Source organism: Antechinus flavipes, chromosome 3 (genome assembly GCF_016432865.1).
Source record: "Antechinus flavipes isolate AdamAnt ecotype Samford, QLD, Australia chromosome 3, AdamAnt_v2, whole genome shotgun sequence".
NCBI lineage: Eukaryota > Metazoa > Chordata > Mammalia > Dasyuromorphia > Dasyuridae > Antechinus > Antechinus flavipes.
Window position 1 is genome coordinate 59,916,703 of NC_067400.1, and position 17,314 is coordinate 59,934,016.

The window sequence follows — 17,314 nt, forward strand, 5'->3', positions numbered from 1 at the left end:
TCTTTGCTTCTTTTCCCATTAACTTTTTCTATGATTCACAGAACTCTTCAGTCTGTACAGAACTGTTACAGAATACTACATGAATGACAATGGAGAGGTCCATTGCGGATGCATGTAGGAAGATTGTTACTCAATACAAAAAAGGAAGTAGGCAGAAAGGGTCTAAAAGATACTATCAAAAGGAAGTATGATTAGGAGGGAAAATGGGCTAACTGATGGGCAGATCTCATGTTCTACATGTATCCATAAGATGTCAAAAGAAAGCAAGGAAGGTTTAGATAGTGGATCCCTATGTTAATTTTATGAGAGTCACACAAACTGGATAGGTATGGATGGGCTATTTTCTTCACTATTAAAAGGATATTAACATTGATCTATTTGAGTTATATAGTACTTATAAGTATTCAATGTTCTTGACGTACATTTTCAGCCTATAAAATTAACTCCAACCTACTTTATTTGAATTATTCCTTTTCATGTTCTCTACATTCCAGTCAAACTTCTCTATTATTAACAGTCCTTCATTTTTAAAAAATTCTTTCCTCCATATCTATTTTCACTCACATTGTCTCTCAGTGACAATATGATATTGTCTATCATATCTACTAAATTGTTCTTGACCTTTCCTTGAAGTTTCTGCCTTTAGATAGATAAATGGGCTGCATAAATTAATGAAGCCAGCAAAATGAATAAGACAAAAAGAAAAGCATAGGGCCAAATTAAGTATGGTACTTCCAATGAAAAAGAATATTGGATTGGTAATTCAGAACTGAACTATGAAAGACTGATTTCATTTCATCCTCAACAGCCCTATGGAAGTAGGCACTGCCTCCATTTTATAAAGGACAGACAGACTCAGAAGGATCAAGTAACTTGCCCATAGTCTCATAGAGTGAGCTCTAAGGATAAAACTTGAAACCAAATCTCTCTTGGTTCTTAGTTCAGTGCACTTTGGACAACATGTAATCTATTCCATTTTATACTTGGAAAGGATCCAATACATATAGTCAGCATTAGGAATTGGAATTGGACTCCAAGATTCTTGATTCCAAATCTAGTTATCAACTTATTTACCAGAAATGTATTTTTGAAACTGAGATGAAGCCTCAAATTTTTATATAGTGTACTGAATATTCCAGAAATCCTATCATCATGTTGAGGAAGAACCTGGAAATTCAAGGTAAAAATCCGACATGATCATATTTTTTAATGTTGAGAAATAACTTCATGGAACTCAACTTATAATGACATTGTGGTTTTTAAGTTCATCATCATTTTCCCAAATGGGTTCCTACTTTTAGGCTACCATCTCTAGTTCTTGGTTTAAACTCAGAAGAGACATCTACTAAGAAGGTCATCGTTTCTAGCAAAGACTGATAAAACTTGAACTGCATTTTCAAAAATACAGTGCTATATTTGGAATCAATAGAGGCCAGACAGGAATGTCAAATACATTTGGATTGGTCTCTGTGTTCAAAAAACATAAAGATGAAGCAGCCACTTTATTCCATACAAAACAGATTATTTTTAAATTTAAAAAATAGTGTTAGATGAAGCATAAGGAATCATTAGCAGGATAGACTTGAGAAAAGTCAATTAGGAAGATATCACAATATGATCTAGATGAATAGTGACCTGAATTCTAGTCATCTAAGGTTATCAGAATAATTTTCTATAACTGAATTTTATAAATATTAACAGAGGAACAAATCAACAAAGATTCATTAATTTTTGTTAGTATATGCAAGGAATCGTGGCAATGTGCTGAGGTTACATACAGGTATAACAGATTTGGCTGCTTTCTAGAAAGGGGTGCAATAGAAAGAGACATAAACCTACACCTTAGAGGGCTATAAAAGGAGAGGCCTCTAAAGGCAGACCTTGGGGCAAGGAGGTAAAGTTTATTCCTATGCATAGGAATAATAGCATGAAAAAATGATGAGAGGGAGAAATAGGAGGCTCAAGGAAAATCATAATAATTTCTAGTTTGACAGGGAAGCAGAATACATGAGAGGCAAGTGACAAGAGATAAGAGTAGAAAGATGGATTAGAGTCAGATTGCAGAATGCCTTGAATGTTGGGATCATAAAATTATATTTTTATTTGAAAAGGGAGGGAAGGAAGGAAGGAAGAGAGGAAATAAAGAAGAAAGGAAGGAGGGAGGGAGGGAAGAAAGGAAGGAAAGAAAGGAGAATGAAAGAAAGAGAGAAAGAAGGAAAGAAAAAAAGAAAAGAGAGAGAGAAAGAAAGAAAAAAGAAAGAGAATAAGGAAGGAAGAAAACAACTGAAGAAATCATAGTAATATGTTAGGGAAGTTATGCAAACAGTGATGTGATTAGGGATTGAGAAAGATTTACTGAAAGCAATTTCTCTGTAACTTTTAAGTTTACACAGTTTCAAAATTTAAAAATAACAAGACATTTTTACCAAGAAATGATTTTATAGCACCAGTAAGGAAGGTGCTACAAAGTGGTAAAATCTCCCAAAGTTGTAGCTTGTTGAAAGGTCCTTAGTCTGTTTATCTTATGCAAAGAATGAAATAGCTTTCTGGCATTCTTTACCATTTATCTCCTTGAGTTCTTTCCAATTTTTTATTTAAATATAACCCTATTAAAAAGCCTTTTTAAAATACTGCAGTTAAAACTGTGTAAGAGTGTACATCAATTTCTTCTTTAAAAAATAGGAAACTGAATAATACATGTTTTCTTGACTTTATCATGAATATATGTGTATATTATCTGTGGATGACCTGAGCTGTTGTCAAATCATAGATTGAAGGTTCTGCATACTTATGATTCATTATTTTGTTTAAAGCTAACATTAATACATTTCAAAATTTGTTTTTAAAATTTGAAAATTATACTTACTCCATGGATTACTACTGAATAATTACTCTTAATCACCTCTCTAAGATTTTGTGAGTGTTTTTTAAAGCAAAGTACATATTTTATAGCAATAAGTATTTCCCCAATAACTGAGGAATGGCCAAACAAAATTGTGGTAACATGAATATAAGGCAATACTAGAAGCACAAGAAGTTGAATATTTGGAATACTGGGAAATACAAGAAGATTTCTATGAACTGATACAAATCAAAGTACATGAGTCTGGAAAACCGAAATACACAATGAAAATGATGTAAATAGAAAGAAATTTTGCAATCCAAACTCAAAACCAAATGCTCTATTATTATAATGATTGAAGTTGATCTAGAAGAAAATGAGAAAAAAAATTTCCCTTTTTTGAAGAGTGAAGGGGTTGAAAAAAGGGAAACTACATATTTTGTATATGCCTCCAGACTTGAGTTTTGCAGGTTAGTTTTGCTGAATTGCTTTCTCTTTCTACCCCCAATTATCATTCTTTCTTTTTTTATTCTTTATTATAAGATATGACTCATTGGCTGGGTAAGAGAGGGGGTGAGAAGGATGTATTGGTAACTGGAGGTAATGGAAAACCAAAGATATAGAAAATGTGAAGAATTATCTCCCATGGCATGATATTTTTTAAGGAGATAAACAGAGACAGCAGAAAGCCTGGGGGCTCTTTCTAAAGCTGGAGAGGATGATAAGAGTTATTTTACTGATTAGAAAGGATTATAGTGGAAACCAGAACAAATAGGTCTTGCTTGGCAATGAGATACTTTATACTTGAGTTTATTACTTTTGGAGGTGAGTAGCACATCTCCTTTAATATCCCGAGACCAAAAAAATATTAATTACATGGTAGTTTAAAGATCTGAAATAATGACATTATAAGTAAGCAATTTCAAACTTTCTTTTGGAGAAGAAAAGGCTCCTCCAACTATCTGGCCCAAGGAAGAGTGATGGCCATCTTAGAGGTTGCTAAATGGTGCACTGGATAGAACAGTGGATCTGGGGTTGAGAAGAACAAAACTCAAATTCATTTTCATACACTTTCTAGTTGTATGATACTGAACAAGTCACTTAATTTCTGTTTGTCTCAATTTTGTCAATTGTAAAATGGAGATCATAACACGTCACTTCCATAGTTATTATGAGGATCAAATGAGATAATTGTAAAACATTTAGCACAGTATCTAGCATATACAAGATACTTAATAAATGTTTGTTTCCCTCTCTTTATTTTAGAAGAGAACTGATGGCATTATGGGGTAATGTCTTGACTTGGCCATGAATTAAATGAGACAGAGTTGTACAATGTCATCAGCCTCATTCTCTCTGAATCATCAAAGTTCAGTGGCAGGAAAAAAATAAAGATGGCTGGCAATGGCCCAGGATGCAGAGATGACTAGATATTGTCTACAGAATATTGTCTGCATTGTCAGATAAAGCATTGTATTAGATTGTTTTAATTTAGACATTCTTTGTTGTATGGGAGTGATCAAAATCCAAGGAGAGGAAATATCCAGAAAAAGGTGGGATATAAAAATCAAGGATAATAAATTCTTTTAAAATGAACAACAACAATAGAAATTAAAACCAATGTATTCCAAATTATTTCTTCCAAAGATAAATAAAAAGTGTCTTTGATCTCCTCTTTTCAAAACATGGCATTGCTCTCCCACAAAAATCAAACAGATTTCTTACTTATGCCAAACATTAATCCATTTCTAACGTTAAAAGGATGAGATGTGTATGTTTTATCCTTGAAAAATGCTGGCAAGTGAGACAGTAAATTACAAATGGGGTATGAAAAAAATTATGTACGGAACAGCAACCCTCCAATATATGCTGTAGAGGGAAGGCACACTGCCCCTGCAAGTAAAAAGAGTGAAATTCTGTCACAGAGCTAGAGTGAGTCAGTTTCTTTCTTTATGCCTCAGTTTCCTGATTTGTACAAAGGTACTAATAATGCTTGAGTAATTGTTGTAAGAAAAGTACTTTGTAAACCTTAAAGTGTCATGCAAATGTGAACTACTTCTCTCTGCTTCTTACTATAATGAGAGTTTGATGATATTTTAAGAAGTTGGTTTTATTTTGCTTTTTTTAATGGAGAGCAGCTAGGTGATATAGCAGATAGAGAATTTGCCCTGGAGTCAGGAGGAGCAGAGTTCAAATCTAGATACAGACTAGCTGTGTGACACTGGGCAAGTCACTTAATACCAATTGCCTCCAAAAAAGAAAATCTTTTAAAAAGAAATTGACCACTAAAAATCTCCAACTTTTGAACATTTTTCTCACTTGAAGAACACTAGTAGCATTATTTAGTGCTATGAGGTATACCAAAAAATGCAGGAGATTCTTTTAGGGATACGTCAGCTGAAAATGCAGTTCCCAGGATGGAACAGAGGAAAGGATATTAGATTTGGAGTGATTTTGGTCCTTCCTGTATGACCTTGGGGAGGGCACTTCTCAATTTCCTCAAGTGTAAAATTAGGGGGTTAAACAAAGCGATCTCTGAGATTACATCCCACTCAAAATCAATGATCCATTGTGTAAGGGATCAAATCAAATTAGATTATGAGAACATTATCAGAGATTATAAGAAGAGAGATTCTATTTGAGATGCCACAGAAGGTAGGACTGGATTATCGATTTTGAGTGAGAGAGATCAATAAAGGCAAAAGGAAGAGGTGCCAAACTGAATCCATCTCCTTTAAATTTAGCAGGATTAAAGGAATTCTATTAATAGGATTTGAAATGGAGTTGTTTTTTTGGTTGCTTTTTTTTTTTTTTTTTTAGCATTAATGAATTCATCTCACACTGAAGAAAACATTCTGAGTTTGCTGAGAGAACATTCAGAAGAGATTTATGAGGGAAAATGAGGCAATATTTGATATGTGGAAAATTTCTGGACTACAGACTGATAGCCATTGAAATGAATATTCACTCAAAATTTAGCACCTATTATATCAAAGATCCCAGTAGCTTTGCCATGGCTTATGTCAGAAACCCATACCTGACTCAAGAGAAAGCAAAACAGTCACAGTGAATCAAGGTCAATCCAGAAACAATCAGAAATGTGAGAAAAAGCCTTCTTGACAAGAATCCATGTCAAGGATAGAGTGGCACAGGCCATTGAGTGATAGGACTTACACTGTAAAGCAAAACATCTTTATGGAATGAACAAAGGAAAGAATCCAATTTTTCAATAATGGTTTCAATATTATTTTATAATCTGTTGTTCTTTGTATGTCAGGTGCACTCCATTTATAGTGTTGGTTCATATTGCTAGGAATTCACAATCCTTTAACTTTTGTTTCTCCCTTCCCCTTCTCTCCTAAAATCTCCCTCCTCCCCATTTGTCAGCTATGTTTTATATGTTGTCTTCCCCATTAGAAGGCAAGCTCACTAAGGGCTTATTTTTGTTTAAAGCACAATGGTGGGCACATTGTTCAGTTATATCTGACTATGATCTCATTTGGGGTTTTCTTGACAAAGATACTGCAGTAGTTTGCCAATTCCTTCTCTGGCTAATTTTACCTTTTACAGGATTGTTGCTTGTCCAGGGTGACACAGCTAAGTGTCTGAGGTCCAAATGAACTCGTGAAATTAAATTTTTCTGGCTCCAGGGTGAGTGCTGTTCTTACTCTGTCAACTGACCCATTGTAAACACTTAATAAGTATCTGCTGGGTAACTGACCTACCAAGCCAATAGCTACCTCTCTGGAACATCCATCCTTGCTCCCAGATTTCTCTTCTGGGGCTGACAGAACAAATTTAGTTCTTTCTTCCCCATAACAGCCCTTCTACAGGGCTATCAATTTTCTCTCATCCCACAACACCTTGCACTTCAAGCCTTTTCTTTTCCAGGCTAAATACCCCCAGGTTCTTTGATCTTTATATGTCACAATCTCAATCACATCAATATTCTGTTCTCCTTCCTATTGATATGATCTAAGAGATCAATGTCCTTCCTAAAAATATTTCCCAGGTCTAATCAGGGCAAATTGCAACAGTGTAATCATCTCTCTCATTTGGGACTCTATTCCTCTCTCAGTGAAGCCAGGACTAACATTTGCTTGTTTCTTTTTCTTTTTTTGCTAAATGCTACATCATGTTGTTGATGCACAGTGAACTGCATTTCAGTACCCACCCACCCCCATCTTTTACTCTCTAGCCTTATTTCCCCAGCATTTATACATGGCAAAGAATTGATACCCAAATGAAATTTTTATTATATATAACAAATGTGCACATGAGCAGGAATAATGACATCATTTGTCACATGAAACTTTTCACTTAATATATTTCACTATGATTGGATTAGCAAAGACCTAGGAATCCATAAAAGCATGGGAAAAGTCTCCTCATACAGAACAGGTATAGACTAAAGATAATATGGTGCAATGGAGAAAATGCTGGGCTTGGAATCAGGAAAACACTAGTTATAGTGGAGAAACTATTTAAAATGTAGAAGCAGAGTGCTGAGGTCTGGTAAATGTAAAATTGTCCATGTCTAGAGCACTTTATATTGATGAAATATCATATCTTTTTTAGATTGGAACCATAACTTATTCATTATTCATTAAATAACCCCTAATACAGTATGAGAACACTAGAATTCAATTCAATGAACATCTATTAAGTGCTTTCTGTGTAGCAGACATTGTGTTAAATACTAGAGATTCAAAGACAAAAATGAAATCATCCCTACCCTCAAGAAGTTAGTATTCCAGAATGACAGCAAATATTAGATAAGTAAATGCAAAATAATATTTTGGGGGAGGAGAAGGGAACTAACACCTGAGAAAATTGGAAAAGGTTTTGTTAATTATGCCTTATAGCTAACATTTATATATATAGCATGTACTGTTACATTTATATAGCATTTATTATGTTAAGCACTTTATAATTATTATCTTATTTGATACTTACAACCATCTAAAGAGTTGACTGCTATTATTATTTTTTGCAGTAAACTGAGACAGATGGAGGTTACATGACTTCTTCAGAGTCACACAGCTAGTAGGCGTCTAAGGCTGGATTAAAATCAGGTCTTTTTTACTCCAGGCTCAGCACTCTATCTCCAGGGTCACCTAGCTTTATGAAGACAATGACAAGAACTAATCTTGAAAGGGAGCTAAGAATCCCCTAACATGAAAGTGAGAAGGGAAAGTATGTGAGGTAAAGGGGAGAGATTGGAGATAGAATATTAAATACCTGGATTATCAAGTAGACCATTTTGGACAGAATATAAAACATGAAGAGTATGATATAAAATTTACCTAGAAAGAGAGAATGGAGCCCAATAGGGAGATATTTTAGCTATCAAACCAAAAACACCTATTTTCTTCCAAAGATGATAGGGAATCATTGATGATGCTAGAATAGGATACTGGAAATTCATAGATCAGGCTTGTGCTTTAGGAATATGATTTTATCAGCTCTGTGAAAAATGCATTGGAGTGGAGAAACAAAGGCAGAAAGACAAATTAGGACACTAATGCTGTAGTTTAGACCAGAGGGGATGAGGGCCCACTTGGTGTTTATGGGAGTAGAAAAAAGGGTGTAAATGCAAGAAATTTTATGGAGGCAGAATAAATGAGACTTAGCAACTGATTAGAAATGAGAACTTTGGGAGAATGTAAAGTCAAAGATTACCTCATAGTGATAAGCCTGGATCACTGAGGAAGGTGATGCTCTTAAAAGATGTAGTGTATTCAAGCAGAAGAGGAGGAAAATGATGTATTTCATTTTGAAAATATTGTATTTGACACATCTATAGGATGTCAAGGTGAAGATGTTTACCAGGAAGTTGCTGTGGCAGGAACCAAAACAGATTGGGGTCAGAGAAGTAGATTTGGGAGTCACACACATAAGGATAACTGAATACTGTAGCTGTAGCTAAATGGCTCAGTAGATAGAGTAAAGGACCCGAAGTCAGAAAGACTCCTCTTCTATGTTCAAATGTGGTCTCAGATACTTACTTGTGTGACTCTGGGTAAGTCACTTAAGCCTGTTTGCCTCAGTTTCCTCATCTGTAAAATGAGCTTGAGAAGGAAATGGCAAAGCCACTTCAGTATCTTTACTAGGAAAACCCTAAATGGGATTACAAAGAGCCAGACATGACTGAAACAACTGAACAACAACAAGGAGATCACTGAAAATGTCAAGAGAAGAAAAAAGAGGCCCCAGGATAGAGTCCTACCATATATGTTCACTCACAGAGGAAGAAAATGAATTACATTCCAGCAAAAGAGAATGAGAAGAAACAGTCAAGACAGATAGGAAAAAAACTAAGAGAGAATAAAGTTACAAAAACCCATACTGGGAGGTAGGAGGTGATGGTAAATAATGTTAAACACTCTAAAGAACCAAGAATAATGAGAATTGATGAATATTGATTTGATTTAGCAATTAAAGCATCCTTGATAACCTTGGAGAAAACATAAAACCATTCAGTTGAATGGTGGGCTCAGAAATAAAAATGTATGGGTCTCAGAAATGAACTAGAGGTGAGGACATGGATACAACAAGTGTAGCTATGTAGCTGTCTTCTAGGATCACAAAGGCACACAGAAATTAAGTGAATTGTTCAAAATCACACAGTAAGTATCTAGGGAAAAATCCAAATTTAGGTTTTTCTGACTCTAAGGTCAGTATCTAACCGTCATGCCATTTAGCTGCTCTAAGAGTCTGATAATGGAAATAGAAAACAGACATAAGAAAAAAGCTTGAGAGAAAAGAAGAACTGAATTATTATTATTAGTTATTATTTTATTATCATTATTTAAATAATTAATTAGTATCTTATTATTTTAACAAATGGGAGACATGTGGTTATGCTTATAGCCATTAGGAAAGAATTCTGTAGATATAAAAGAGGCTGAAGGCTCTCAGATTCAAAAAGTTGTTAAATGCCACTGAAATGGAAACTAGGGTCACTTCAGAAATATAATACATGTCACAAATGGAAAATATTTAGAAATTCCTGTTCCAATTCTATGTTGCCAATGTCCCTTATTTCCCTGTTACATTAAAATGATTTCTCTGATATTTGTACCTCTTTATCAAAAACTATCAACATTAACCATGGAATACTTTTATTGATTTTTAACATCCCCAAAATCATCTTCAAGATACCTACCAACAGTAAAAATAGGTTTTCTGTAGGGCATCAGGCCAAAATTGTACTGAAAAATTCCTCTGGCATGAAATAATGGCACTGTAAAGCCTACTTTTTTGTACAGTTTCTCTTGGACAGCTCTAAGCCATGAGCCTTCAGGATTGTTGACTTGTTTAAACAATTCATTCTCACCAAAAGAAAACACAGGAACCAAATAAGCCCTGTAAAACAAACATAAGAATTCAGAGGAGAGGTGAAATAAAATAAAGTAAAATAAATTTTTAAAAAGGAAAAGGATATAAAAATGTTAACCCATCCAGTTACCTTGAAATAAAAACCACTACATCTAAATCTCACCATAATGTTGTAGAACCTTGTGGTTCACTTGTAGGTAAAATCTCCTAAGGTTCTTTGGGGATTTTATTCACTAGGCTACTCTGAATGGGGTCCACAGCAGCCCAGCTTTGTATTTAAATGCCACCCTGGGCAGACCTAGATCATATCAAAGTCCCAATGTATTTTTCATAGAAGAACCGGGATAGCTGACTTTTATAGAGTATTTTACAGACATCACCCAATCTAAATCTCAAAAAACAAAAAACAAAAACAAAACAAAACAAAAAACCCCAACCTCCTGTGAAATAGGTACTGGAGGTATCATTATTATTATTCTATAACAAGGAAAATTAAGCCTTAGAAAAGTGAAATCATATTTCTATAGTCACATAGCTATTTTGTTGTTTTTCTTCATTCTTGAAGGGGTCTAAGACATCAGGAAAGTGATGTTTTGACTTTCAAATGAATTGGTTTTAAGTGACAGAGGGCTGTGTAAAGGCATCAGCCTCACTCTCTCCCAGGGAATCATTGGAACTTAATGGCAGACATTAGGACAACTAGCAATGGCCCTGGATGTAGTGGGAGACATTAACCTTTTAAGATAAAGTCTTTCCAGGTCTCAGTTTGTCTGAGCCAACACTCATTCAGGGATTAAAGGCTAGGTAAGAATTGAAGCAAAAGATAGTCTAGTTAGAAAGCCTAGTTTGCCTTCATAGAATAATCAATCTGAGATGCAAAGACCTTTTGAGATAACTATTATGGATTATATATTAAGATTCAGACCCAAGTCTTGTTGCCCAAATCCAGGCTTCTGTCACCTTACCAATCCTGCTTCTGTTCTTCAGACTTATAATCATTAGTATATGTACCTATACAGACATCCTCTGCACATGTGATTTCAAATTACACAGTACATTTCTGCCCCAACAGAAAGGGACAAAGCTCCATTCATCAAATAGGTAATTGTCCATTACAAACAGAACAGACTGGATCAGTGAGATTTAAGGATATCCTCTCCTCTCCCCTATCAGACTGACATGTGGCAGAACAAAGGCAACAGGATGGATAACTACCTACCCATGTGTCAAAGCCATTTTAATAAACCCTTTTCTTTGTCTGATAAACAGAGTAAAACTTCCAGGATGTGCAACCAGTGACTCTTCTGCTCCCCCAAGCACAATGACTGAAATGTTTCCACCTTCCTCCTTGCTTAGCACATGAGATACACACTGTTTGGAAACCGAGACTGCTCCTTGGTGAATAAAATAAAATGAAATTATTTTATTATGAGTTACTGTTATGACACTTGTATGCCTTAAATCCATTGCCCCTTTTAAGGAATGCCTTATTATTTTTCCACTTAAAATATTTGCCAAAAAAAAATTTTATGGAATAAAATTTGTGGTATCTAATTACATAAAAATATTAAAAACCCATTTTCATTAGATTGGTGAATACCATGTTTATAAAGTTATCAAATGTAGGCATCTGTACACTTTTGATGGTTCCTCACTTATATAGATAAAGTATTATCTCAAATAAAAATGAAGTACTGTATCAATTGGAGACATTGTAACATCACTGGCTATACAACACATTGCTATTCCACAAGGGACTGTAATAAAAATGTGAGCAAGGAATTTTCTGGTATATGGATTTCAGCAACTCAAGCAGTACCAAAAAATGGGGACATTGTTAGTGTTTACTCATGACATCCATTTTTATAATTCTATGGCCAAAAAATAAACAAGTGCAAGTCAGAAGCTCTGACCCAGGGAGAACATATAGTTCTAGTGAGTTAGGTCCACACGTGGCTTCTCCATCATGTGGGTCTTGGTGCTAAAAGCCTGAAGGTCTCAATCTGTAGGGCACTAGTACTTAAATGGCCAGTGGTGATCTAACTCTCAAGGCTCAACTAGGTTGTATAGGATCATAAATTTGGAATTGAAAGAGATCTTATAGGTCTTATAGTCTGCCCCAAATTTAATAGATGAGAGGTGGATAAGACCTGACAAAGGATGTAGACTCAAGTCTCAAATATCAAATCTAGTGTGAGATATTCCCATCCCTTTAAGCTATACCCAAGTCAGCAGCAAAGGTCTTGTTAACCATTTAATTCCTGTGAAATAGGTGCTGGAAGTATCATTATCTTTATTGTATAAAAAGGGAAACTGAGCTTCCGAAAAGGGAAATTATATAGTAACATGGCTATTTTGTTGTCTGTCCTTCCTTCTTACAGAGATTTAATGACATCAGGAGGATGATATCTTGTTTTGCAAGTGAATTGGTTTTAAGTGAGGTAGGGTCATGCCTCATCATCAGATTTGAATTACTTAAACAACTTATTTATCTTTTTAAAGCCCTCTCCATAATCTAGCACTGTGCTCTGTACACAATGAGAGTTTACCACTTATTGATCAATAGTATGAATGTATCAAAATCATTCTGATGGCTAACAAAGGATATAGATTCTTTGGGTGTGATATTTCTGATTATCTGCAAGACTGTTCCCTTAGGTATTGTTTACCTGTGAAAAATCATGTGCATTGGGCTATACCACATGTAGCTGAGGTCTAGTTACACTGAATACCAAAGGGTCAGCAACAACTTCACCCTTGACACTTTTGAGCCTTTGTCTCTTCTCCTAGATATACCTGTGTTGGAATTCTGGCAAAGGTCATGGGACTTTTGCACACTTATGCTTTCATATCAACATAGTGGCTTGCATTTTTCAGGGAAAATTAATTTTTACACTAGATTCAGGTAAACTAAAGCATATTCTAAATGGCACTAAAACATCTAGTCTGAATTTAGTTGACTAAGATGTGTGCGGTAGTTGAAATTTAGGCTCTGTTACTAAGCAGGACTTTTTTTTTTTTTTTTTTTTTTGGAAATTGGAGGATTTGTAAAACATGCTACTATAAAAGAAATGACCTTCCCTTGGTATAAACTACATCTGTTGTGATTATCGTATTTTTAAGGTATTTTAATACTGTTTAATTATAAAGTTAATATTCTGGTAGACTATTCTGTTAGGTTATAACTGTGTGATTTTAGTGGAGTTAAGCTGGGTAAAGCTTGATCATTCAGTTACCTATCAATCATCTGTGATCTGTAAATGACTTAAAAATTAGCCAAGGGACTACTTGCGTAGCCCCAGAAAGTCTCTGAAATAAGAAGAAATAAGAAAGCTTCTTCTAGCTATCAGAGGAAACATATATGATGCTGACAGACTCTGGAGAAAGTCAGGATCTTTCATTAAGGAAACATATCTCCTATGAAGCCCGTGGTGTTACATTAGAATGATAGTTAAAACAATGATGGATAGAATTAGCTTTAACTATTGGCCAGTGGAATGCTTTCAGACTGGTCATATTGAAAAGAAAAAATGGTTTCTGGCTGGGGTAGGTCTTACAGTGATTCAGAGTTCCAGGTTCAAGTATCCACATGTGAGGGAAGTCTTTGAAGACTTTATCAATCAGTAAAGGAAGCCAGTGAAGGACTCAAGAAGTCTCCTCCCAAAGGAATGTAAATCAAACTAAATGAAAAATATCTTTAATTGTGGATGTGGTTTCCATGGATAGCTATAAGGTCTATGAAGGCAGTGGCTGTTTCCGTCTTGTATTTGTATCCCCAGTGCTTAGCACATAATAGGCACTGAATAAATATTTGCTGGTTGATGGATGGTTGCCCAACACCAATATAGGGAAAAAGTTCCCACCTTCACTTACCACTGCTCATGAGGTATTCTCTGAAGAAAGGACATCGGAACCAATAGGGAAGTGTGTGAAGATATGCAGTAAAACCTGGAAATAGTTCCTTGAAATTCGAATGGTTTGTACAAAAGTTTCCAAATGCCCCGGCAACAAGCACTCCATGGGGATGAAATCCAAATATATAGTTGTGACTTGGATCCAAATCCACTGTTTTGATGAGCTATAGAGCATTCAAATGGAAGCAAAGATACCGTAGCCCCCAGAGCCCACACCACCTTATTAGTTACCAGTCACAAACAGGAGGAAGAATTTAATTCTTAAAGAAATGAAGACTACCAGGAGAAAAAGAGAAGGGAGAGTCTGATTGGGAGTCAGAGAATCTGAATGTGCATGCTGGCTCTGCTAGTCACTTCCTGTATGACTTTAGGCCAGTAATTTCTCTTTCTCTAGACCTTACTTTCCTTATAAAATGACGAGATTGGACTACATGACCTCTGAGGTCCCTTTCAGCTCTAAATTATTATGAAATCTGAGAAGAGAACTCAAGTTGACTTCAAAACTAAAAAAATTAAAGAGCTTTATATAAATATGTATTATCTAAGTTGTTTTTTTCAGTTGTATCCAACTCCATGACCCCATTTGGGGTTTTCTTGGTAGAGATACTGAAATAGTTTGCTATTTCCTTCTCCAGATCATTATAGATAAGGAAACTGAGACAAACAGGGTTAACTGACTTGCCGAACATCACACAGCTAATAAGTGTCTGAGGCTGGATCTGAACTCATGAAGATGAGTTTTCCTGATTTCAGGTTTGGCACTCTATCCACTGCACATCTAGCCACCCTACAAATGTGTGTATATTCATTTATTTATTTATTCCAAAGAGGAGGGGAATTCTGTGATTTCATTTGCTCCGAGAATCACTGGAAATCATGGAAATTTCCTCCTAAGAGATGTGTGGCTTTTGGGACACTGAGAGTTAAGAATGAATTAGAAGCTTGAACCCAAGTCTCAGAGTCACTGATTTAGAGCTGTGAGAGAGGGACCTCAGAGGTGACCAAAACCAATCCTTAATTTTACAGACAAAGAAACTGAAGCTTAGAGAGGTTTAGTGCCTTGCATAAGATCCCACAGGCAGTAAGGGACTGAGGCAGAATTTGAACCCTGGACTTTCTGATTTCCAATCCAGCGTTTTTTTTTTCATCATAACACGCTTGACCATTCATCCTCTAGCACAAAGCTCCTTGTCATGGCCCGTAATAGTAACATTTAGCAAAATAAGCAAAATTTTATATATATATAATATTACATTTAAAAAATAAGCCAATGAGCAGTCTGCGGGGATCCTTCTGTACAGATAAATGGCCTCTATCTCTGAGTTTGTTGTATCTGCACAATTGACTATACTGCCTCTTCATTATTCATATTTAACCTTTTAAAAATTTTGTCATCAGCAGATTCAGTTTAGTGATAGGCTCACCAAATTATTTCCTTCAGGAACATGAGAATACAGCTGCTTTTATCTGACAGGGGCTTTAAAAGGTCAAATTCAACTTTTTTTTTTTTTTTTAATAGATAAGGAAACCAGAGATTAAGTGACTTGCCTGGGGATATCTAAATGAAAAGATTACAAATTGTCTTAAAATGGAAAAGTTCAAAGGACAAGTTGAAAAATCTGTAACCTAGTATAATCCCATCTGAAATCCTTTGTTAAATAATATATTTTACTCACATGCATTGGAAAATATTCCCTAAAGTACTTCCAAACAGTCCAACTTCTGACCCAGTCAAACCTCCTGCCTCCTGAGTCTGGAGTCTTCCAGTCAAAGTAGAGCCATGTTAAATAGGGGATATAGATAAACCAGTAGTTTTTATAAAGCAGCATCACCAAGAGTCCACAACATAGCTGCCCTATAAGGTAAAAGAGAACCAGAATCAAGATTAGTCAGTAGTAGTTATGATAGCACCTAGAAAGATGAATAGGAACTCAAAATTTGAGCAACTGAATTTAATTAACCATGATTCTTCCTATTCCACTTGAGGTGTACATGGAAGTTGAAAGAAAAATAGGTTGGTTTTTATTAGATTTTGTTTGAGGGAAGGGTAAGGAGAAAATATAATTTACCTCAGTGATCTAAGTCACTTCCCCCACGAAGAAATTTTCCTGACTATTTTTGCCAAGTGAATATAAGTAAAGCAAAATCTCTATTTTTAAAAAAAAAATTTTTAGTATTTTATTTTCCCCAAATTATATGTAAAAATAATTTTTAACATTTGTTTTTAAAACTTTTGAGTCTCAGATTCTTTTCCTTCCTCTTTTCCAACCTCAGGGAAAATGCAGGCAATTCAATATAAATTATGTGTAGTCATGCAAAACATTTCCATAACAATCATATTGTGAAAGGAACCATAGACAAAAAAAAAAAAAAAAAATCCCAACATACAAAAAGCAAAAACAAACCCCCAAAATCTTCAAGAAAAATAAAGTTAAAACCAAAGCAAAATAAAACAGTGTGCTTCAATCTACACTCACACACCATCAGTTCCTTCTCTGGGTATGAATAGCATTTTTCATCATATAACCATATATGTTAAACATGGTAGAAAATATGTTAAATACATTTTAACATATTTAACATGTATTGGACTACCAGCCATCTAGGGCAGGGGGTGAGAGGAAGGAGGAAAAAATTTGGAACAGAAGGTTTTGCAAGGGTCAATGTTGAAAAATTACCCATGCATATGTTTTGTAAATAAAAAGCTATAATAAAATAAAAAAGAAATATATGTTAAATCAAATATATGCATAAATATACAATTATCTTGCTGCAAAGAAAAATCAAACTAAACCAGAAATAATGAAAAGGAAAATAAAATGTAAGCAAATAACAACAGAAAGAGTGAGAATGCTGTGAACCACATTCAGTTCCCACAGTTCTCTCTCTGGATGTAGATGACTCTTCATCACTGAACAATTTGAATTGGTTTGAATCATTCATTGTTCAAAAGAGCCACATCCATTAGAATTGATCATGGTATAGTCTTGTTGCCATGTACAGTGATCTCCTGGTCCTGCTCATTTCACTCAGCATCAATTCATGTAAGTCTCTCCAGGCCTCTCCGAAATCATCCTGTTGGTCGTTTCTTACAGAACAATAATATTCTCTAACATTTATATACCATAACTTATTCAGCCTATCTCCAACTGGTGGGCACCCACTCAGTTTCCAGTTTCTTGGCAAGTACCATTATCAAGACAGAATGGCTTCAAGT

At 35.1% G+C, this 17,314-nt stretch overlaps 1 protein-coding gene across 2 annotated transcripts in view; it reads right to left on the reverse strand.

Moving 5' to 3' along the window:
• The window catches only part of MOGAT1 (monoacylglycerol O-acyltransferase 1), a 46,729-nt gene that overhangs the window by 10,632 nt on the left and 18,783 nt on the right, over window positions 1-17,314 (reverse strand). For both annotated transcript variants that reach the window (XM_051983463.1, XM_051983462.1), the window contains exons 2-5: window positions 15,774-15,952; window positions 14,057-14,261; window positions 11,403-11,577; window positions 10,011-10,210 (exon numbers count right to left, since the gene is read on the reverse strand). In XM_051983463.1, coding sequence (XP_051839423.1) covers window positions 10,011-10,210; window positions 11,403-11,577; window positions 14,057-14,261; window positions 15,774-15,926 — 733 coding nt within the window. In that variant the 5' untranslated portion in view covers window positions 15,927-15,952. The remainder of the gene's footprint in view (window positions 1-10,010; window positions 10,211-11,402; window positions 11,578-14,056; window positions 14,262-15,773; window positions 15,953-17,314) is intronic.